Source organism: Akebia trifoliata, chromosome 16, assembly GCF_017979445.1.
Source record: "Akebia trifoliata isolate Shusen 1 chromosome 16, ASM1797944v1, whole genome shotgun sequence".
Lineage (NCBI taxonomy): Eukaryota > Viridiplantae > Streptophyta > Magnoliopsida > Ranunculales > Lardizabalaceae > Akebia > Akebia trifoliata.
This window is the reverse complement of record NC_141390.1, coordinates 28,937,006-28,961,655: the sequence shown is the minus strand read 5'-3', so window position 1 is coordinate 28,961,655 and position 24,650 is coordinate 28,937,006. Positions and strand designations below refer to the sequence as shown.

General features: G+C 33.2%; 2 protein-coding genes across 2 annotated transcripts; both read left to right on the top strand.

Moving 5' to 3' along the window:
* The first annotated feature begins 6,277 nt into the window (after nucleotides 1–6,277).
* LOC147383325 (acyl carrier protein 4, chloroplastic-like) lies at nucleotides 6,278–9,364 on the top strand. Its single transcript, XM_086428231.1, has 4 exons — nucleotides 6,278–6,509; nucleotides 7,976–8,086; nucleotides 8,708–8,830; nucleotides 9,011–9,364. Exons 1-4 carry the CDS (start codon nucleotides 6,453–6,455, stop codon nucleotides 9,137–9,139), a joined length of 420 nt encoding a protein of 139 aa, XP_086284357.1. The 5' UTR covers nucleotides 6,278–6,452; the 3' UTR covers nucleotides 9,140–9,364.
* Nucleotides 9,365–10,495: 1,131 nt separating this feature from the next.
* Nucleotides 10,496–11,673, top strand: LOC147383324 (uncharacterized). Its single transcript, XM_086428232.1, has one exon. The coding sequence runs from the start codon at nucleotides 11,023–11,025 to the stop codon at nucleotides 11,434–11,436; it is 414 nt and encodes a 137-aa protein (XP_086284358.1). The 5' UTR covers nucleotides 10,496–11,022; the 3' UTR covers nucleotides 11,437–11,673.
* The last annotated feature ends 12,977 nt before the right edge of the window (nucleotides 11,674–24,650 follow it).

Here is a 24,650-nt window from a genome sequence, read left to right as displayed (position 1 = left end):
CATTTTTATATTTAAATTTAATATAATTATGGTCATTTTGGTAAAAACAAATAAAATTGCAATCCCGCATCTTTTAAGTTAAGTTGGTTAATTTTCAAAATTACAAATATATATATATATATGGGTCCCGTTCAATGGCTAACTTTTTGGCAAAACATTTTTCAAAACATGAGTTAGAAGTTTTGGACTGGTCTGATTTTTGGTGAGGATGTCCTCACCAAAAATCAGACCATTCCAAAACTTCTAACCCCATCAAAAATAGTTTACAAAAAATGGACGGTCCACGATTTTTCAACTTGTAAACATGGGTTAAAAGGTTTGGAATGGGCTGATTTTTGATGAGGATGATCTCCTCACCGTAGAGATCATCCTCACCAAAAATCAGCCCATTCCAAAACTTCTAACTCATGTTTTGAAAAATGTTTTGCCAAAAAGTTAGCCATTGAACGCTATCCTATATATATAATCTTCAAAATCATTTTTTAATTAATATTTTAAATTACACATAAGCCTTTTTAGAGACATTGTGCATGCCACCTTTTGTTAGAATAGCTTGATTCAATTGTCTACGTTTATATATTTTTTTTGAAAAAAAATACAAAAATAAATAACTATAAGATTCAAATTCAAATTTTTATAACATAGCATTTATTTAGTAAGCGGCACGAATTGACTCATTAGACATCGAGTTCACAAATTGAATGAACTTTACAATGGTTTAATATTAGGATCACAGAGGAGTAGGGGTTGTCAATGGGCCGGGTATGCAAGATCCAGCCAAGTCCATTATAGATCAGGTTTGGATTTAGTTATTAAGGCCATTTAGTTATTGGGTCAAGCGAAACTTGCTTACTTATAGGGTCAGTTTTAGGTTTTGAATGTAGTCCCGGCCTATTATATATAAAGTCATAAACTCGTCTAAATCTTAAAAAAAAAGAGAGAGAAAGCGAGAGTGAGAAAAAAGAGAGAGAAGGAGGATATCTATTCATTACAAGCAATCAAGAGTTAGTGATTTATTATCTACTTCAGAAATCAATGGGAAACCTTCCACCATCACATGGAGTTGTGATCATGGAGTTTAATGTTTACCTGACCACACCATGGAACCTTCCAATTATTAAAGAATGTTGGTTATGTCTTCTATTCTTGTATGTGGAGGGTTGTAGTGAAATCACCATTTTCGCCCGTGGACGTAAGTCAATTCTTTGATCGAACCACGTATATTTTGTGTCATGTGAGATTCTTGTGCTCTTGCTTGATTTATACTTCAGATCATAGGTTTTAGTCTAACAAAAGAGGTATTGTAAAACGATACTACTTTGCTTTAAGAGAAAAGAAATGTAAAAATGGAGGATCTCGAGCCAATAGAGAACTAAGTGATTGAGGTGGTCGATGAAAAACTTCGTGCGGAGATAAGAACATTCTTGATGCACATGGAAATGTTGTTGGTCTCATGAAAACCCTAAACTTCTTTAAGTTGGACAAAAATAATAATAAATTTAATAGAAAAAAAAGAAGTGAAGACAAACTAGATCATTCATGAGTACAGACTTGCATTAAATGCTAACAACAATGAAGAACAAACCATTAATGGTTCTGATCAAGTAGAAGAAGAAGAAGAAGAAGTAGAAGAAGGTGTTGTCGTCTACTATAACGAAGAATCAAGGTTTGATGCTTTTGAAAGACAAGATTAATTACGATTATCACGGGCAAGATATAAACAAGATCTTCTTCCACAATGAAGAACCAAGCATTAATGCTTGTGAAAGAGAAAAAGAAGAAGGTGCAATTGTCTACCCCAATGAAGAACAAGGCTTTAATCCTACTGAAAGACAAGATGTGGTTTTCTTCGAAGATTATGATTCTGAAAGACGAGAAGAACTATTAATCAATAATGTTTCTAAAGAAGAAGAAGAAGAAGAAGAAGAAGAAGATATGTTTGCCTACCACAATGAAGAACTATTAATCAATAATGTTTCACAAATTGAATGCTTGATAATTCGGATTAACTCAACTCAGATATCTATTGAGTTGAGTCGATCTCGATTAAAACATGTTCAATTTAACAATATAAATTCTTTTTTATATTTTATTAAAATTACATAAATGTTACCCAAAATGAGATTTAAAATCAATAGATAATTTTCTATACATACGTCTTTTCTGAAAGCATTTCTTTAAAAAACAAAAAACAAAACAAAATCCTCATAGAGAAGAGTTGTGCACGTATCTCGAGGAAACAGTAGAACTATGCCTCCACGCCAGTATAGAGTATAGTGTCAAATACAGTGTCGTGAACAGTCACTTCAGCATTATCTATCTTACATAGATGGTAAAATGTGCTTATGTAAAATAAGAGGAACCAAAAAATATGAGTTGAAAAACGTATACAAGCAGAAGAATGAAATAAATAAATTAAATTAAATATAGATATTTATCAAAGAATCAATAAATATTTGTAATGATTTCAGATTTGAAACCCTGATACAAGTTCAAATAAACTTGTTGAGAATTTTCAAAATGAAATGTGAGTCCCAAACTCTATAACTTTAACATTGTTGTAAAGATCATAATAGTAAAAGCCAACTGGTATCATTTGGCTCTCACCTGATTAACTAGCTGAGATGCAACATTGGAGACACTAAAAATTCCTATATAATTCTTTCTTTAAATTTTTTTGGGCTAAGCAAGCAAATTTTTTTTTAGATTATGGAGAATATACAGTAAGAGATATCCCTTTGGTTTACAACTCGAATATTTGGCAGTGAGAGTCTTCGCGAGAGCGTCTGTAGTTGCATTCCATTCTCAATGTACATTGCAATTGAATCTCCGAGTCTTAAAACTATGATTCAAAAACTTGGGTATCTTTTGAAGATTTTAAAACTTGGGTATTGTCTTTTGAAGATTTTCTTAAAACGAGATCTTATGTGTTAGATTCCAGATTTTGGTTTGCAAATTAGGCAGGTATTCTAGGTAGGGGTGGCGAACAATGGGTCGGACCGGGTGGTGTAGTTTGTGTCGTGTTCAGTAAGGGTATTATTAAAAGTTACCAAACCCAAACCTGACCTATTTAATAATCATGTCAAAATTTAAACCCAAACCCAACCCATTTATAAATAGGTATATGTGACTCAACCCATATATAACCTATTTAAGAAAATTCTAATCTTTATTAGAAAAAATAAGTTTCATTCCCACCACTAAAAATAAAATACCATTACTAAAACTAAAGTCACACAACCATTAACTAAATTCAATGATAAAAAATATTTTTTTTTTGAAAAAATAAAATTCAAAGTTAATAAAATTTTGTCCTTTACAACTATGTGGCATTTGATCATGTTTTTAGATGACATAAGGTGAGTGGTCAAAAAAATGTATTTTTCATTATTATTATTGGCTAAGCAAAGTGTATTTCATTATCACATGAGACATACTAGCCTTACTTAGTAAGATCATAAATCTGACTAAGAGTTGTTTTGCCCACATGGATCACCATATTAGAAATCAAACACTACACACCTCTAGATTTTAGTGAAAAAAGTAGATTAAAAAAAATGTAAATATAAATAAATAAATCACTTAGTAAAGAAAGTGTTTTTTAATTTTCAAACTAAAAACTTAACTTAATTATTAGAAAAATATCTTAATACCCCCTCTTTATTTTATAGAATTTTAAAAAATGTATTATAAAAAAGTTCTAGGAAATTATAGCCAAAAAATAGGTAATTTAAAAAATTCTAAAATAAGTGTTGATATATTTTAAACTATACGTTAATGATAGAATAACTAAACGTGTCAAAATGGGTTAAGCGGAATGAAACCCTTAACCCAAACCTAGTCTATTTAATAATCGTGTTAGGGAGTCATAATAGAATTATGCCAAACCACAAAGGTCAAATGTAATTTACTAGAAAAAAAAAAGAACACGTCTCTCCTTTTAGACCTGTGCTAATAGGGGTACGATGCACATTGGTTCGGTTCAAACCGAGAATCGAACCGAACCAAGTATTTTGGATTGGGTTGGTTCGATTTTAAAATGCTTTGGTTCGGTTATGAGTTCTTTATAAAAAACTGATTGATTTGCTTCGATTCTTAGTTCAAGGGTATATATAATCAAACCAAATCGAGAATTGAAACTATATATAATTATATTATATTATATCTGATTTTTACTATAATTATAGAGAAAATGCTAAATTGATGTCGTTTGTGGCCAACACCCCAGACACCCTATGACATGTTGGCTCATAGCCCAAAAGACGTTTGACATGTGGCACAATGACATCAACAATAGAGAGCTTCTCTCTCTTGCATATTGCCCACTTATTTATTTTTTTAGATTTCAAATCTTAAAAAAGGTCATTGGGCCCATATTGATTATCACATTAACAATCAAATAAGGCATCCTTTTAAATTTCATGAAAATATTCATATTCAACGAAAAAAATATTATTTTTTGAGCTGGATCCAAGGTATTGAAAATAATAGATCACCGTGCTCCCAAATTTAAAAATAAAATTGGACTGAAAAATAACTATTTAATTTAATTTTTTTTAATTTCATATAATTTTGTCTTCTATAATTCCATTGCATCGGATCATGTTTTTGAATGTCACAAGATTATCAAATCAGGAAGTTTGTTTTTTTTTTTTTTCATTATAGGTAGGAGAGAGAAAAGGACATCAACCAAAAATAACATGCATTTTGCATCACTCATGATCATATTATAAAGATTGATAACAATTTCAATGTTCTTCCATACTCCCAATTTTATTATTATTTAATAAGCAATTGACCTTAAAGAGCTTTGTTTAAGTGATTCCTCACTCTGGTTCTCTTTCTCAATCTCTCTTTTATAATATTAACTAACACTTCATCAAATTAAAGAATAAAATGACTCACATCGCACATTAATTTAGAGGATTTAAGGATGAAGATCGAAGTCCCAATGCAAGTAAGGAGAATTGAGAATCTAACCGAACTGAACTGAATCAAGGTCGATTTGGATTGGTTCAATTTTATAATGTGATTGGTTTAATTTCAGTTCTAGATTCGTAGAACCGGTCATGTTTGACTCTATTCTAATTTTGGCCCCAACCCGAATCATACGGAACCATGTGCACCCCAACGTGCAGTGCCAAACTGACTTCGACACTGTGCACAACTCAGTGATGTAAAGTGGCACATTCTGTTTGGCTTAGGATTGGACCCTTCTCCAAAAAGGTAAGAAAAAGTAAAGTAAAGAAAAAGATTAGGCTTCAACCCTCTAGAAAAGGAAAGAAAAAGAAAAGTTAAAAAATAAAATAAAAAATTCAAATTGTAGTAATAGAAATCACCATGATGTTTGGTAGTAGTGCCAATGGATTAAGTTTAAATTAGATCAAGGTGGATTTGGGACTAATCCAATAAGGATTGGATCGATTTTTTATTTTTTTTATTGACCTCAATATCAGATGTAATGTTGTTTGTGATTTGGATGGGATGAAATCTGATTTGATGTATAAAATATAAATAAATTTCTATATATTTAAATAATGATTATTTTTTATTTTTTTAAATAAGAAATGAGTTCATTCTGAAATTTCTAACCTCAATTTATAAATTGAAGAATTACGGATCGTCAATTTTTATCGTTAATTTGTAAATCACTTTTCATGAGATTAGAAGTTTTAAAATTGACTAATTTTTTGTGATGATGATCTCCTCATCATAAAAATCCCTCATAAAAAATTAACTAATATTATAATTTCTTAGTCATATAAGAAAATTTTGTCCATAACTTTAGCTATTGAACGTTGCCCTAAAAACAAAGTGCATAATATGATTTAGATTCACATTTTATTGGGCCATTGCCCATTCAGATTGGGATACGATTTATCTTGAATCGATCAAATAGATTATCAAATTGGATCTTTACCGAATTGAAAGTTTTATTGTAACCCAAATCTTTGATCCAATTTTGAAGTTATCAAATTGGGTTGGATTTTGGGTCTGATGATTCAAGACCACTTGATGCTAATATTTTCATTAGAAAGGACATGAAAAAGATTAGGATTTCAAGCACTTAAAAAAATATGTAAAATAAATAACAATCAATAGAAATCTCCTCAATGGATGGGTTATGGGTCCACTAAAAGTGGGCCAAAAACCATTAAAAAAAAAAAATCGAAACCCATTTGGTTCGGAACGGAAACGTTTCCTTCTCCCGCCGAAACCAACGTTTCGATATAAACGAAGCGAACACGACAAGCCCATATAAATGTACGATCGCAAAAAGAGTATATTTTTATAACTCTCATTCGCTGTCACGTTCTTCGTGTTCTCCGCCTCTCTCATTGTCTCTCAGATCTCTCCTCTCTAATACCTTTTTCTAGGGTTTCGAGTAATCTCGAATCTCTCTTCTCGTTTTTATCTCTAATTATTTTAAGATCTCTCTGTCGGATCGATCGATGGCGACCATCGCAGGATCTTCAATTTTTGTTCCGTCTCGTTCGTGTGTGAATCAGGTATAATCATCTTGTTCTGTTATTCTTCGATAATGATTTAGGTTTTATAATTTCGATCATTTGTTGTTTTTTATTATTCTATTGTAGATCTGGAGTTCTTGTTGAGTGATTCGAATTATTTCTCGAATTGTTTAATGTTGATCTTATGGTGATCATCGTTTTCTTTTGATTTATATGGATCTTGTTGAATGATTTCGTGGTATGTGACTATGTGTAGCCCTTTCTTCTTGATTTAATCTCCGAAAAGGATTGATTTGGTCTGAGAAGTTTGTTATGGTGATCATCGTTCTCTTTTGATTTAATATTGATCTTGTTGAATGATTTGTGGAATGTGTAGCTATTTTTTTTATTGATTTAAGCTCCGAATCTGATTGATTTGATCTGTGAAATTTGTTATTGATTTGCTTTTTTGTATGTTTAGTGGCATATTTTTTGTTAAGGTTTTTTTTATCTAGTTTTAATCTTGTAGAAGCAAAATGTTATTTGATCTGTTCTGAAAGTTGATTGATGCACGTTTCAAGACCACGTAAAGTATGATAATCGATAATCAGTACTAATAAAATGTTGTATCAACATGAATTGATAGAAATAGTCACTATAAGAAAATTTACCTTCATTTGATATATTGATACTATTGTAGTTGAATTTTGAACTGAACTTAAAGAAATTATTTAGTGTCAAATCATTCAATTTCATCTTGTTGGGGAATGCCCTAATGTGAGCAGATCAAGCTTTTTTTTACGGACTTTATTGATAATCCCATTCCTGCCGGCATTTGGAAAGCCTTAAGAAGCAACCTAAGTTAGTTTATTTTATTTTATTTTGTTAATTATTATTAACGATAGGTAAAAAAAAAAGCAAGTTGTTCTTGAGCAGCATCAGATCTGAGGACTAATGAACCATAAACTTGAAAAACTTCAAAACCTGAGGATATACAATACCAATGGTTATCGTATAAGGTTTTGATGATTGTTATGATGATGATCTTTGAATATAACGGTGATTTCTATAGTGAAAATACATGGGCGGGCTTAGACCCATACCTCAGTTTGTTTGCCACATTGCAAAACAACTTTGAGGCCGTGGGGTTCAAGTCCAACTTACCCATAAAAAATAAAAAATAACTTGTGCACTTAACAGCCCAATATCCATAATTAGACCAATAATATAACGAAACAAACTTGTTATTTGACAGAGGAAAGCGACATCTGTCCCATTTTGTTATTGAGCTCTACTATAATGTTGCTAAGATGGGTGAGATCTTGGGAGAATCTTGAATTTCCCTTTAACCCCACCTGAGAAGATATATTTAACGAAGGAAAGGTGTCAATAACAATTCATATTCATACTAAAGTTGTTTGCAGTCTCAACTTCGTTATGGTACTAAACTATGCTAGCTTAACGAATCATCTGAGTTTCTAATTTTAGCTTCATGTAATGATTAATGTAATGGACATGTCTTGCAGGCAACAACCAAGATTTCTAGTCTCAAATCGGTTTCTCTTTCCACACAGAGGAAAAACTTTCTTTCACTTAGGTCGCATCAAGGGCCATCTCGATTTCGGGTTTCCTGTGCTGTATGTTTATCTAACCACATTTTCTTTTTTACAAATTTTTCTCCTTGTCGTTTAGCTGCATTACCTGACTGATAATTACCCAAAATAACTTTCCAAGTTTTTAAATTTTGAGGTGCGGATACTCGCCTTCTGGTTTAATGCCCTTTTGCTTCTTTAGTTCAATAAATATACAAATTTGTATCAAATAGTGCAGTTTCGCCGATTATGATGCAGAATACGTACTAATAAATGTAAATGTGAATAAATCATGGACTGTAATGGGCTTCACTATTGTACAAATCCTCAGAATTCTTGGAGGATAGAATGGGAACTTGTCACCGAAGATCATAGTTGTAAAAGCACGGTTTTAAAACTCAGTTTAGCGTCTCGTCTCATCCATGCCTGACACCGAGTCATCTCGGACAAGTTTTCCTATACGTTTGAGACATCTCGTTCAAAAATGAAAAAAAAAAGAACGTGGGGTTTTAAATCTCATCTGATAAATTGACTTGTCTGTCCATCTCATCCATGCTTGATACCGAGATAATTCGGGCAATACATCTCGGTCTTGTACAAGTTTTGAAACCATGTGTAAAAGCCTCCCTAATTTTGATAACAAATATAACTATTGGCTTTGTGCAGGCCAAACTGGGTACAGTGGAGAAGGTCTGTGAGATAGTGAAGAAACAGTTGGCATTACCACCAAATTCTACCGTCACTGGTGAATCCAAATTCGCTGCACTTGGAGCGGATTCCCTTGATACGGTACTTTGACAACCTCAGCATTTTCTTTCCCGTGTCACTGTGTCCTCACTGTTTTGTCTGGCTATTTGTGGATTTTTCTAGCCTTGGAATGTCATTATATCACTGTGTCCTCACTTAGAGTTGCTTATTGAGTGTACTTGTTGTTTGTATTTGTATGACATGTATGGCCTTGCTTTGTAGGTTGAGATAGTGATGGGGCTTGAAGAGGAATTTGGGATCTGCGTGGACGAAGACAGTGCCCAGACTATAGAAACTGTTCAAGATGCAGCGGATATGATCGAGAAGATCATTGAGAACAAAGGTGAATGAAGAGAAGAAAGAAAATTTGTGGATGTAGTAGTAGGTTTAATGTCTCTGCCACCCTACAACTTCTTTTTGTTTCACTTTAGCTCATGTTCATCGTTAGTCTTTTATATCAGAAATTTCCACCGTACCCGCTCATGATAATATTATCCCCTCCGTTAGGTTATAATGTCTTAATTTTTGTTTGGATATTTCTCGGGTTCTCAAGGTTGGGATTTTTTATTTTTGACCTATGGTGAATGTTACACATTTTGGGGCTGTTCTTTTTTGCATCCACCTTTATACTCACTGCACCCACTTTCTTCTATACATCCCATTCCCACCCCCAAATGTGCTTTAGATAGGTGCAGTAAACACAAATGATGGGTGCAAATAGCCTGACTTGTACTTTTGTCTGATGATTAACGTTAATTCACCTCGGTGTACATGGAAAGATTAATAGAAAATGACTTAAATGCCCTTATCTTCAAGCTGTAGCCAAATCCAATTGATTTTTCATTTGATGAGATGCAATCTTCAAGTTCTTGAACCCTTAAATAAAATATTTTTAATCTATTCAACCTCATCCTCTACCTCATGAGGAAAATCGTCTAACACAAAAATTTATAGTCCTCTAGTTCCCCCAAAATCTTATCTTGTTTAAGGAAATAAAATCTTCAGGTTGAATATGAGAGAAATTTATGGTACTGAATCCTTTGGATAAGTTTTTTTGTTTTTTTTTATTTTCGTTGTGAGGGGGGGGGGGGGGTGTTTGCTGTTTGTGGTTGTTTTATATATAAACACCCAAATAAGAATATAGAAAAATCAATAACAACAGAATAAAAAAAACAACAGAATAAAAAAAATTCTAAAATAAAAAAAGTGCTTCTATTACCACACCAACTTTTACTAAGAGCACTTCAATTCAATGACTTTAATCAAGTCAAGAACTAACCTGAGGAGGTGGCTCAATGGCAATTTCGAAGCCAATAAGCCGTGAGAGTCAGTAAGTTATTTGTTTCATGCCTAGTACAAGCAATATTTCCTTGGGACTACCTGTGAGGGTGTTTCGTCACTTACTTGGTTTGTGTGATATGCAGGTGACCAGGGGATGGTTCCATGTGCCTTGATTCCTGACCTTGGTTCATCCCGTCCACCTAATCAGACGCAAGTCTGGAAACCCTCATTATTAAAAAATTATATATAATAAAAAAAATCAAGTCAAGAACTTAAAAAAAAAAAAAAAAAAAAAAAAAAAAAAAGAAGAAGAAGAAGAAGAAAGAAAAGGAACAACTGCATTATAGCAATCTATTCTCATGATAGCAATTCAACAACACGGTCCCTCTTTCTCTCTCAAAAAAATTTGAAGAGCCTTTATTACCCGAGCAGATACAGAAATCAGAAACTTTTTAGGAGAACAAATGGAAAGGTGTACTACCATTAAAATAAAATAGAATGATTATTTGCACCTCCCTCTCCAAACAATATTTAATTAATTATTTGGGGTTTATAAGAGAAAGTTGGAGTGGAAATATAAGCATCTTACCTATAAATAATAAATAAAAAGAACACCTCCCCACATATACAAGCATTTAGCATTCCCAACCAAAAATAAACAAAGAATTACTTATAATAATACCAATGCCTTACACCTCACTTACCAAATACCACTAATAACATTAGATTTATCTTACACTAAAAACTTAAACCTCCCAAGAAAAAAACCAACAAAGATGAACAGAAAGAGGAATCAAATACCCAATAATTGAAGCACTCATCCATCCATCCAAAACCAAACACTCACACTTCACTTTCCCAAAAGCTGCCACAACCAAACCACCACCAAACCAACAAACCCACCTAAATTTAGAGACCCAACTAAATTTAGCGGAGCCGAAGACATAGGTTCCATGGACCCAGATGGAGAAACTGCCGAATTCGGCTCAGGAGAGACCATCTCATCTGGATTTGGTGGGCTGGGGTTTGAAGGAATTGTGGGCATAGATGAAGATGAACCAGTTGGAGAAAGACCCACACCTCCTGGTGAAGGAAACAGAGGAGTAATATCTGGAGATAAATTTGGGGTTGGTGAAGATAATGGGGGATTTGGAAGAAATGCTGGCGCCGCTGAAATAGTTGAGGTTGCTAAATTTAGCGGAGAAGATAGAGTAAGTGAAGGTGAGGAGTACATGAAAGCCATTAGTACAAAGAAGAAGGTAAAGGAGTCCATTAATGATGAAAGTATCTCTTACTGTATTAAATGTGTTTCTAAGAATTCCCCAGAGACAGAGAAAGAGAAAGAGCGAGGAATGAGTGGGTTTTGATGGGCATATGATGAGGAGCTATAAAGCTGTGATGAGGGGTTTATTGTACGGTCAGGTGCCACGTGGAGAGTCATTATTGGGTAGGTGTGAGAGGATACAGCTTGGTTTGTTTGGCTAGGAGACAAGATTGATATTTGTTTTTAATTTTTAATTTTTTTGGGGTAGCTTCTATTTGTTTCATCCATCCGTGAGTTGTTTTTGGTGGGATCACAAGTCTAGTTTATTAGACAGAAAGGTAATGAATAGGGGTATTTTGGGTATTTTATTTTTTAAGGGAAAAGATTATTATATGGTGCTTCTGTTTGGTTATTGTGAGTTAATCTGAACCACCCAATAGATTGAATGGACAATAATATCAGAATGATTGAATGATCCTAACCCTTCATTCTGCTAGGATTGTGGAATCTTATGTTCTAATAATCCAAACAATGATCCGACGCTACGTTTGTCTTTGATCACAAAAGGTGATTCTTTCATTATCATAGATTAATTTAAAAACAAAAATGAGGTATGAGATTTTGATTCTACATTCTTATTAAGTTGATTTTCCAAATATTATTATAGTTAAACAAGATTTTGGATTCTCAAAAACACAACCACCATAACAAATCCTTATCTAAAAGATTTGTGATCCTCTTAAATATTCTTGTTCTTTATTTCTACTTTTTTCAGAGTCAAGTATTTTGTTATTGAAAGTAAGTTCGCATTTGTTTTTAGGTTAATGATTTTTGGATTCGATTTTTTTTACTTGATTGACATGGCCAGGCCACAGAATCATAGATCTTTTCTCAGTGTATCTCGAAGAAAATGATCTATGATTTTGTGCCATTGCCATGTCAATCAAGGATAGACCCAATGAAAAAAAATTGAATATGAGAATCATGACTCTTGTTTTATATTTTCATTCACTTTTTTTATTTTAAATCTTCCTCTTTTTTTTTATCCAATATATATTTGAAAGGTCAACAGGGTTAAGGCAGACTCAGACTAGCTACAACCTCAGGAAAGGACAACCCCTTTTATCCTGGAAAAGAAAAGAAACAAGAAAAGGTGAAGATCCACAAACAATCTCCGAACAAAAAAAAAAAAAAAAAAGATGCAAGATAATCAGCCACCTTGTTGGAGATGGTGAATTTCTTCACCTATGACTCGTACGACATAACCCTCCTCTTTTACACAAGTTTGGGATACGAAATGTATTATTTGTTATTTACGATCCTAACTTTGGATTATATCTTTAGAGGTGCGTTAGACCTGGATATGTTTATGGGGGCCAAGGTTCTGATACAACTGTTGGGAGTATTTTCGATGGTAAAAATGCATTGAAAACCTTAAGCACTATTTATATTTCTTTTTTGAAAAATCCTAAAATTATATAATTACTTGGTGACTCTTCATCAATAGAAATCATTAATTATCTCGTCCATGGATGCTTGTGTGATTGAATCTTATTTACGATAATTGAGTGTTTCCGTACAAAAGTGTCAAGGAATATTAAATTCTAGATCAAGAAAATTAATTTTCATAATCTAATTCTAACAATCTAAAATCATAATCTAACAATGTTCAAGACCAATGACATAAGTCTAAAAGCACCCACATATCATTGCTGTTTAATAGTGATCTGACAGCCACAAATGAAACCATTCGTCTTTCTCGAGTTTAAAATGACATTAATGTCCTCACGCAAATCATGGGGTGCATGAAGTCAATGGACCTTTTTGTCAATTCATCATATTTATGTCCATTTGCATGTGAGGGTGGGAACCGCAGCGATCAGTGGTTGAAAACAGATGTGAATTTTGGAATAAATGTTGATTTTGGGAGTAGCGATTTGCTATTTACAAACAAGGACATTGAGCTGTTCATTCGACAACAATCTGACACGTCTTCACATTATTTCCTCACGTTTCCAGCTTTATTTTTTGATAGACACGTGGCAGCTTTCCGTTGATGTAATACCTGTTGATTTAACGGATGAGTCGTACTATAGTTACCTCAGGAATATGCCTCACATCCCACATCCCTGACGGAGAAGCGTACAGGAATCATAGATACTTTCTACTCGTATCTCGATGAAAAGCATTTATGGCTCTCACATTTCCCCGTCAGGGACGAGCGATACGAGGTACAAGCTTGAGATCTTAACAGATTGATACCCTCACTTAACAACAGTATCTAAGTAGGGAGCATAGGGGCTTCTATTTGCGTACACCAAAAGTACTATACGTATCCACTTACTCAGTACACACACCCATTGAACTACCGAATGAAATAAAAGTTATTCTGGATGCACACACTCACTAAATCAATCTCTCTCATTTCTTCTTCTTTACATCTAAAAATATTTTAAGGATAATTTTATGTTTTGATCTTATTTGTTTTTTTGTACCCTAACACCTCTGATCGAGAGTCGAAGTCATTTACATGAGAAAGTTTTGTTCTGTAGGTATCCATCGAATTTGTTTTTTAATGTTTGTTAGGTATTTACCTAATCTGTTTAGTAATATGTACCAAATTTTTTAAAACAAGTTCAATATGATCTTACTGAAAAAATCTCTGAATACTTTGATCTAAAATCATCGTTTTGAAGGTTTTATTAGTGGTTTTTTCATCTTTCTTTATGATTAAATGTCAAAAATAAAATAAATTTCAAAAAAATAAGATAACTTGAAAAAGAAACCTTAAAGTCTAACCTCCATTGATTTAATCTTTCTCAAAACTCAAATGGTGATGAATACGAAGAGAGAGAGAAAGAGAGAGTAGGGTAGGTGACTGATGGCGGCAATTGACGATGACAGTGCTGGTCACGATAGGGAAGATTAAGAAGAAGAAGTGTTCAATATGTTAGGGTGTCTACATTGAGAATTTTAGAAAAGGGTAAAAATATAATTTTATTTTTATATACTTTTTATATACATTTTATTATCAGATGAGTAGATAGAGTATTTTTAGTATGTGTGTTACAAAGGGTACCATTACTTGCATATCACAAGTTACCACTTACACTCCAATCATAAATATTATGTTTTCAAGCATTTTCAAATTCCTCCTAATTGCACCCTACTCTCTTGAAGAATAAAGAACACAAAGAAAAAGTAGAAACACTCTCTTTCTCTTTCTCTCTCTCTCTCCTTTTTTGTCGAAGGGAAGAAGAAGAAGAAGGCTTAAAGGAGTGCAACTTTATTTTCTTTTTGGAGTGCAAATGGCCCCTTAGCCAATTTAGACCCAATAAGGGTTAGTCACATATGACTAATCAAAGGTACAACCCATCTCTTTAGGGTCGGGTTAGGGTTCAACCAAGGACCTACCCATCGAAAGCCTTATTTATAGCTAGCAATCAGCTTGGAAAGATAATAATTCAATAAAAATCACTTCTAGCCGTTGGATTCAATCATTTTAAATCAATCTCTAACCAATGGATTTGATGTTTTCTGAATAATTTCATATTCTTCGTAGCAATCACCAATCAGTGGCTTTGCAAGTTCACATGGGGTGGGCCCAACCTTTACACCGAATAATTATAAATTAAAGATCGGTAATAAATTATTCTGTCCCGTGATTCCCCATTTATTCGACTCTTATCTCACCCGTGATTTGCGACAACGAGGGATAGTCCTGTCATTTTCAAGATTGTTTGTGTCTACTGTGTCATGTTACTTTACCCATATTGAGTGGCTTTCATATGAAAGGGAGGAGAACGAAGTTAGTTTGCGTCACAAAAAAGCTTGAAGTTACAATTTCTTGAACAATAGATGTTGGGCCCACTAATCCTATAAATGGATCTAACCATTCATTGTTGATTCTTAATTATTGTATGAATAATGATTTTCGATGCCCCCTCTAACATACACCCAATCATAGAACGATAGATCATTTGTCTCGGGATACACAAAATCATAATTCTTTTTCTTATTTATCTCGAGACAAATGATCTACTATTCTATGATGGGGGCATAGCCCGTATGTTAGAGTGGGAGGGGGGGTGTCAGATTATCACGATTCTTGTTGTATATATTCGATATGGACTTTTTATTTACTTATAATATAATAACTCTAAGAAGAGATAATTTGACCCAATTAAGTGTGCAACAAAGCATTCGAGAGGAAATGCATCAAATGTTTTGTATTTATAAAAAAAAATAACAAATTCACGCCTCGAGCAAAATGTTATTAATTATCAATTTAGATGGTGTGCTTTAATCTTTATTTGAGATGTGATAAGTAATTCTAATAATTGGGATGTAATAAGTAAAAGTTGTAGTGCCAATATAAACTCTCTTTTCCCAAAAAAGGAAAGAGAGATATAGTTTACTAAAATGGATAATTTTTATTTGAGTCGTGAAAATTTGACGTCCTTTTTTGTACACTCTCTTCACAGAACTGCAAATCCATTGCTTCAAGATACATAGGACAAAGATTTATGATTCTATAAAGGACCAAGTCAAAGAGCGTCAAATTATAATCATTCTTTTTATTATATCGTGTATTTCATCTTATATCTTCTTCTTATCTACCCACAAAATTGTCGGTATCAAACATTTGTAAGCACGTTGTTGCCTTCTAATCAATTTTAGGTCTTGCTCCTTAATTGGAAGTCTTTGACTCGAAAAAAATTCAAAATTGAAAAATACTACTCTTAAATTTTCAAATCTCCCTTTCCTCTTACTTCCTATATCTTTAATGTCCCTTTCTCCCATCCCTCTCATTCTTACAATAGTGTGAAATGTGGGAGATGAGATCCAGGGACTGTTAAGAAAAAGAAAATTTTACCAAATGAACTACCAAGAAACTACCCAAAACTTAGGGATTATTTAGAAAAAAATAAAAGAAATCCGTCTGCCAAGGTCCTTTAAGTAATTTTTACTAAATATTAATCTATTTGGATTTTCAACTGAGTTTTACCAATATTAATCTCCGTTTCTTGATTTTCTGATCGTTTGGAATGTAGTTAACTTCAACGGACTGAAAACAATGATATTGAATCTTGTCACTCGTTAACTCGAGAACTATAAAGCATTTATTTTTTATTTTTTATTTTTTTTAATAAGTCACAAAGTTTCTGATTTCAAAAATCACAATTAATCGTGATTTAATCATGTAGAAACTGTATTTTGCTATAGGAATGGGACACTGGATCACGAGTATTTAATAAATATATATCAATTTTATATTGTTTGGGCTTTTAGTTATGATTTGTAATGGGATTGACGTACCTCATCATATTTAAAACTGATAACTTTGATTCACTGATTTGATTTTCAACTCATAAAACCAAACTGATTTCTGAAATTTGTCATTCAATCGCTCGTGACGATCTTCTGCACGATCGGTCATCTTCTTTCGCACCCAATCTCCAAAAGGCCTAAAAGAAAAAAAAAATAAAAATCTATTTTAAAATCGGGAAATCGAGTTTGATATTTGCCCATTATCTGGGAAATCAAATATTTACTTGCCCTTTATAGTTTTATTTTAAACAACATATACATTTCTTCTAAATAAAAATAGAAAAATCAAGTATGATATTCGCCCATTATTTGGGAAACCGAATATTTACTTTTTCTTTAAATCCAATTGAATCAATATTCAATAATCATTCACCACCACGACCATTCATTGATTTTAAATTGCCCACAATATAAAATCGATACGAGTCATGATAATCTATCCCATGTGGCACACTCAATCGACTCTCTTGAGGTGACAAACAAGGGTGGAGCCAGGATTTTCTTGTTAGTTGTATAATTGAAGAACTTGAAGATGAATGGTTTTAAGGAGAAATTCATAGGTTTTTTGTTAGAAGTTAAAGAAAAAGATATTTAGGTCATTTCCAATTAAATATGAGAAGGCCTGGTCAAGAGGCAATGTCATCGGCAAAATATTAGAGGGGGGGGGGGGGGGGAGGGAATTGGAGGGAGGGGAGGGTGTGGGGGCAAATGGGGAGAGAGGTGAGGGAGTGGGGATAAATGAGACACGTAATTAGTTGAAAATATTTGGATGTCTTAAAGTTTTATGTGTGCAATTGCCCTCACCAATTCCTTACTAGCTACGCCCTGGTGACAAGTTCGGGAATTGCAGATCTGTACGCCTTGAGATATGCCACTGCACTTCACCATAAAATAGTGTATCCCAAGGTATACAAATCTATGGTTCCCAAGCTTGTCACCTCAGGAGAGTCAATTGAGTGTGGTGTAGTCAGATTATCACGATTCAATTGATATGCATTTAATTTTCATATATTAATATTAATGTTAATATATTTTAATCTCCTAAGTGATACCTAAAACTTTCACCATTTGATGCTGCCATCAAAGTATTTAATTTGTTGCCTCCATAACCTTTTTTCATGAAAAACGCAATAAGAGATGATCAATAAATTTGAAAAATAAATCATGAAAATGGAAAAACAAATTTGCAGATTTCGTAAAGAAACTTAGTTCAATAAGGTCCGATTGAAAGAAAGCGGGCGATCCTTCCACGTGCTTCTAGGTTTGTTGCCACATCGATCGATCGTGGATTCATTTACCGTTTTAAGGACATATTAGAACCATTTTTTTATCTATAAAAATATAAGCAAAATTGAGAATTATATCAGTTATAACTTACAAGATTTTGAGTTTTAACTTTCAAAAATGCCACCAACAGTACTTTCCAGGCTACTAAGTCCATTAAACTCTTATTCTACCCTTTAATTGTTATACAAAGCAAAATAAGAAGAAGGTGTCAACTTGCTAAGTTGTTTAAAGTCTATGAGTATTTATACCACGACATTGGTTCAAAACCCACCTTCACTGACTAATTACCAATCACTAACTCGTTTGCTTAATAAAATTGTGTCTGGATGCACCCACAGTGGAGGATGGAGACTCTCCTCCCATACCTCAACACATGCCACGTAAACCACAATCTGAGGAATTCATGTCTAAAATATCTCCTTCTTAAAATTTTCTTGAATTGTGGTTTATGTGGCATGTATTGAGGTATGGATTCAATAAAAAATATCACTTTTTTTCTCTAACTTCAAATCACGTTATATTGGTTTTGCATTTGTTTTAGGACCCACAATAGTATCGAGGATCGTCTCTAGTCTTAAACCTGGGCTTCATGGATTCCATGTCCATTCTTTTGGTGACACCACAAATGGTTGTATATCAACTGGTACTGTGCATCACTCAACCAACCTCGGAGTGAAATATGGGAGAGAAATATGTGAAAAACGGCTTATTAAAAAAAAAAATGTGTGAAAAGTTTTAGGTATAATTATTGATCTTTTAAAATGCAGGACCACATTTTAATCCTACTGGCAAAGAACATGGTACTCCCTAAGATGAGAACCGTCATGTTGGCGATCTCGGAAATCTTACACCTAGTGAAGATGGTCTACATTCTTTTTTTGTTGCTTCTTCACGTTTCTTAATTATTAGTTTCTGAAAAAATCAAAATAGCAAAGATAACACAATCGCATAAAACACAAGGATTTATGTGATTCAACAGTGTGCTTAAATCCACAGAAAATGAGAGATTTTTTTCCTTGTAGAAAAGTCAATTAGGGATTTCATAGAATCCCAATGACCAATCGCACAAATTCTAATGAGGGTATTTTTTGTAATTTAATTCTGTTAAATACCGGATTGACTTTTCTATGAGTAAATTTTTTTTCACAGAAAAGACCAGTCTCTTTCTTGATTTAACCTCATGAAGCCCAATTAATCAAGAATACTAGACATCTCACAACACTGAGGAATGCGAGTGGAATGGATTTATTCAAGTGGGAGGTGTAATTAGTTTATGTCTAATTCTTGTCTTTTGTTTTCTCCTTTTTGACATATAATGCACAAATTGTAGATTTTTGTGCTACTTGGGACACATTTATTTAAATATTCTGATCAATGTTTGCAGATTCCTTTGTTTGGACCTCATTCCATTGTTGGAAGAGCTATTGTTGTCCATGCTGATCCTAATGATCTTGGAAGGGGTAATCTTAAAGTTTCTATGATTTAATTAGATGTATTTTTCAAACTTCAATCGTACTTGTTAAGATAGGGGTGCAACTTGGTCTGATTCAACTGAGAACTGAACCAAACCGATAGCTTTGGATTGGTTTGGTTGGGACCAAGTTGCAGTTCGGTTCTGGGTTAAGAAAATGTAGAACCAATCCATTCGATTCGGTTCCGGGTTCAAGGCTTGTTTAGAACCAAACCAAGGACTGAAATCTTATAAAATTAGTAAATATATATTAATTTATTACGAATTGGAGCATGAAGGAAGGTAGAGAATGATTGTTTTTTTCTTTTCTTTTTATCATGCTTTATGCTTAGGAGTTGGGATATAAATTAACAACTTATTTTATGAAATATTTCATGTTTTTTTTTTCTTCATTAAAATATATGTTGCTTCCAACCATACTCATAATATATATTTTGACAACCCATAGAACCAAACCGACCTTAGTTTGGCTTTGTTGGAAAATGATTTTTGATGATGAGAATGTTTGAAAATGAACTTAATGATTTTTTTATAGGGGGGCATGAACTAAGCAAGACCACCGGAAATGCTGGTGATAGGGTTGCTTGTGGTAAGCAATTTTTTTTTTTAATTTTTTTTTACTTTGGTGGACTGCACATATCATCCTACCCAGTACGTGTACAACATTAAATAGTTTTCATTTTGGTGGAGGGGCGTATAAAGCTTCAAAGTCATGACCTGGTGGGCAAACCCAGTCAGTCTTGCCACAAATGTGCTTTACATTTGTTCATTTTTATTTATTAATTTTATATTTTCGCAGGCATTATTAGCTTGAAGGAATGATCTGCTATCATGAATTTGCTTCACATGGTATGGTCGCCAACTCTTTTAGAACAAATGAACAATAGTAATCTATGTTAATATCATAAGTAGTATGGTTTGTTTAATAGATTTGTGCTTTTTCACTTCACATACCTTCGTCGTCGATCGTTGCTTGCATTCTACTAATGATCAAATCATTTTTGAATCCTCAAGAACTTCCCTCTTAAGTCTTAGAACCACCTTGATTCTAAGTGCCTTGGTTTAATGACAATTGATGAGGCAAAACCTGAAACCCAAATTAAATGGACTATAATTCGAATCAAAGTATAAATTAGAATTAGTTTCATGCAAGTTCAGGCCCAAATAAATTGGTAAGACCCTATTTCCACATTTGAGATATTGGGCTTGGGATAGAATCCAGATATAAAAATCATTTCTAGTGGTGTGGTTCTTTTAATCTAATTATTTTGTTCATCTCTTCAATGTGTCCTAAGTTTCGGATATTTAAATAAATTATTTGGTCCAAGAACCAATAGATGGTCACAATTATTCATTTATTTTTTGGATAACTGGGTATTCCTATAAAAGGACCGGGCCTGAATCTGGGCTTGGCCCAGTCCATAGACCATAGTCTTGTCCAAGGACTAGTCTTAGGGAACGTACACCGCACACACCCCAGGTAAGTGAGGGTGCCCTCTTGGGTGGCCTGAATTAATGTTTATATTGTCATTAACTGCACATCTTAGGGGATATGACTGTGGAGAAAACATATTCTGGAAAAATCAATTATTTAGAAAAGTGGGAAAGAGTGCGCGAAAAATGCTAAATTAAGTGTTTCCTTTTATTAGAAAGTGTTGAAAAAGAGAAAAGAGTTGCCTTTTAGTTTTGGAGTTAAAAAAAAGGAGAGTTGCCTTTTAGTTTTGGGCTTTATGAGAGTCGTGACTCGTGAGAGAACAGCATTACAATTTTTGTTCCCAACAGAAACTTCATTTTTCCTAGAAGTTGGGATTGAGAATTTTTTCCTACAAACAAATTTTCCAAAAAAAAAATGATTATTTATAATAAATGTGCTAAACTTGCACCTCCAAATCACATATTTACTGCAAAATTATTTTTCCTTTACAATCATACAAATCCATAATATATATTTTGGCAAGCTAATCAACTTTTGGAGACTCGTTGTTTCGGTTTTTTTTTAAATCCCTATTTTGATACAGAATTAACTACTCTTATTGTCTACCTATCATGTGCAGACGAACACGTTAAGGATTTTTTTGTAATTTAAAATATTGACTAAAGGAATTTTGAAGATAACATGAAAAAATTGATATTTTTATAATTTCAAAACTTACCTAATGTAATTAGGACGAGGCGGGCTTGTAATTGTAATTGTAATTGTATTTTTTTTTTTTACGAAAATAACCCTGACTATGTCTAGTTTAAATGTATTAATGGAGGCATTTTTGGCCTTTCAAATTTTGGTGTCGAACTTTACTTACTTTGCACCTCTCCCTTCTCTTATTATATGAGTCATAAATTCAGGAAAATCTAACTATCCCACATGGCAAACTCAATCGATTATCCTGATATGACAAGTTGGGGAACCGTAGATTTGCATTCCTCGAGATACAAGGCTTCACTTCCCTTATAAAAAAATTATCTTAAGAGAATCATGTATCCTGAGGAACGCAGATCTATGGTCCCCCAACTTGTCATGTCAGGTAGTTAATTGAGTATGTCACGTTGGTTAGTCAGATTATGACGATTCTATTATATAATACTAAAGATCTGTAATCATTGTGGAGCCCATATAAATAACTTATTTCACTAATAAAGACCTACAAATATGATGTTCAACCTTCGCTGTATAAAAATTATGTCAATTTTGAACAACAAAAAATATCTAAATTAATATTGGAGTTGGACATATTTGATTTTTTTTTTAATTTTAAGTCAATTCATGAGATTATTAATGTAAGAAAAAAAAATGGTTTACATTTTACGATATATTTTTGTATATACAACATACATGTGAATTGGGATTTGTTGGTTCATTAAAGATGTCATAAAATATAAAATTCCATTAAATTAAAAATCACTATGTATATTGTGAGAGGATAAAATCGACATCTCTTTTGGACCATTCACTTGGCCCGCATCTCAAGGTGGAAACACGACGTTATTAGGAAGGATTATCCCCTTTTATATAATTGATTTATTTGATAAGGGTAAAAATGATATTTTTAATCTAATTAGAATTAAGATTAGAAATTTTCTATTTAAAGGGGATTAAGGCCACTGTAAAAAAGAGAAAGCAAGGGTGGAGTTACAAGAATTTTCAAAATCTATGGACTACTGAGCTATAGCGACAGATTTTAGCGGTGGATAAAAAAAATCTATTAGTATTGCCCCCACAAAAAAAAGAAAGAAATTCCACTATTAACTGTCTCACACAAAAAATTCTACTGTTGGTTGCCCCCACATGGGCAAAATCCTAGCTCTGCCCCTGGGAGGAAGGAAAGAAGAGAGGAAGAAAGATGAGAGAAATCGTGTAATAGAGAGATTTATAATAATGGAATGACTCCCTAATACTATGGATGTAGACATGTTTGTAAATCACGAAAAATTTGGTGTTTTTCTTCTCTTTTCCCTTTCTTTTATTATTTTTATGTGATTTATTTGTTGGATCTTGATCTAAATCAAGATCTCGAGGTAGATGGTGAATAAATGCCTCTATAGATATGCATTCACTAGTTGGATCACTTGATTTAACAATTGAAATTTTTGTATCCCAATCCTATACATAATTGACATGTATAATAATATTGCCTTCTCAAGTCTCACCGGTCTTGCCTGTAGGTTGTGATGTGCCTCGAGATGGCCATCTCCTATCCCCCGAGAATTAGCTCCTCCTCCAAGATCTTTTATTGGTCCTTCGTTCGTAATGGTAATTGTATAATGAGAAAGCTCACCCTTGCCAACAAGACGAGAAATCCATCTTTTACATCACATGAATTGAAATGCAACAACCAAAAAAAGTTCTTTTAATGATGAATCACTCCAGTACAAACTATACGAAGTCAATTTTGAGAAAGTGAACAGTCAATATCGTCCTTCAAAGTCCAATTAAGTGGAACAGAATTGACCGAGCAGTAGAGTCGTGGAAACACTTGTTTCTTCTATATTGTGGACCTTAGTTCCATGAAACAATATGCTACTGTTGAAACATGGAAGAAATACCATCACATGGATCATAAATGCATGTATGTGATATACCAAAAATATCTACGATTCCTAATGGAATAGATAACAAAGCTACTTTGTCGCCTACTGCTACTAAACCACGACTCCCCCAAGTCAAGCTAAATCGTGGACCATGTTAAGAATTTGTCTAAATTAATAATTAAAATTTTAAATTTTAAAGTTAAGAATGTTAGAATGGATTAAATTTTAAAGAGTCTACAAGACCTAATCATTTAATATGATATTTATGTTGGCCATCAAGTAGGGATATAAAGATGGAGTAAATTTGGACCCAACTCTAAAATTTAATTTATATCCTCTGATCCCCATTTTAAATACATATCAAGATGCTTCTCCAAAAAGAAGAATACAAGTCAAGCTTACAAAAAGGAGAGGGAGAGAGAGAAATTCAATTAAGAGCCCCCACCTTTGCCTACAATATGGGAAGCAAGAGAAGGGGACCATAGGGGGGGACCAAACTAATTTCCAAACAAAGAAATAAACAACTCCTTTGATCTAAGTTATATAGGACAGAAGAGTGGATCCATCACAATCATATATTTTACATGAATAACTTCCACAAAAATCCACGTGGCACATTTTTGGATCACCACTTGACTTAAACATTTGGTGGCATTGGTGATTTCTAACCACTAGATCTGCCTTGAGTCGAGTCTAATTGAAAAATCACAAGTCAAATTGGATTGTAAAATAAAAATATATTATAAATAAAAAAATGGAAAATAATTTTTTTTTTCTACAAAAATGTTTTATATAATCGAATAACTTGTTCAAGTTTTGACTCGAGCTTTGGGTTTGACCAAGTCATCTTGAAATCTAATTGAATTGAGTTTCACCTGTTTTTCTTGGGGTATGAATGAATGAGTCGGAAAATTGGTAAGTAAATGATCTTTTCAGGAAAATTTGATTTTCAGGTGTGTGATCGTGCATTTCACGAGAAAATTATCTTCTGTATGAAAAAAATATTTTATTTTCCTATGTTTTATGAAAAATATTTTTTCAACTCGACCACTCCCCCAAAAAAATGATTTTCTTGTCTACGAAGGGAAAATCCTAAAGAATAACTATCAGGAGACCTCAAAGATTAACCTCATTTCACACTTAGCTGATGTGGAGATGTGTACGAACCATAAAAGCTTTTCGTTGAGATAAAACCGAACTAA

What these genes read in the sequence shown, in the direction of transcription:
- LOC147383324 (XM_086428232.1), top strand. Translation starts at nt 11,023, where the DNA reads ATGGACCCAGATGGAGAAACTGCCGAATTCGGCTCAGGAGAGACCATC.
- LOC147383325 (XM_086428231.1), top strand. Translation starts at nt 6,453, where the DNA reads ATGGCGACCATCGCAGGATCTTCAATTTTTGTTCCGTCTCGTTCGTGT. An exon ending in CTCGTTCGTGTGTGAATCAG is followed by an intron (nt 6,510 to 7,975) that starts GTATAATCATCT and finishes CATGTCTTGCAG; the next exon opens with GCAACAACCAAGATTTCTAG. An exon ending in GATTTCGGGTTTCCTGTGCT is followed by an intron (nt 8,087 to 8,707) that starts GTATGTTTATCT and finishes GGCTTTGTGCAG; the next exon opens with GCCAAACTGGGTACAGTGGA.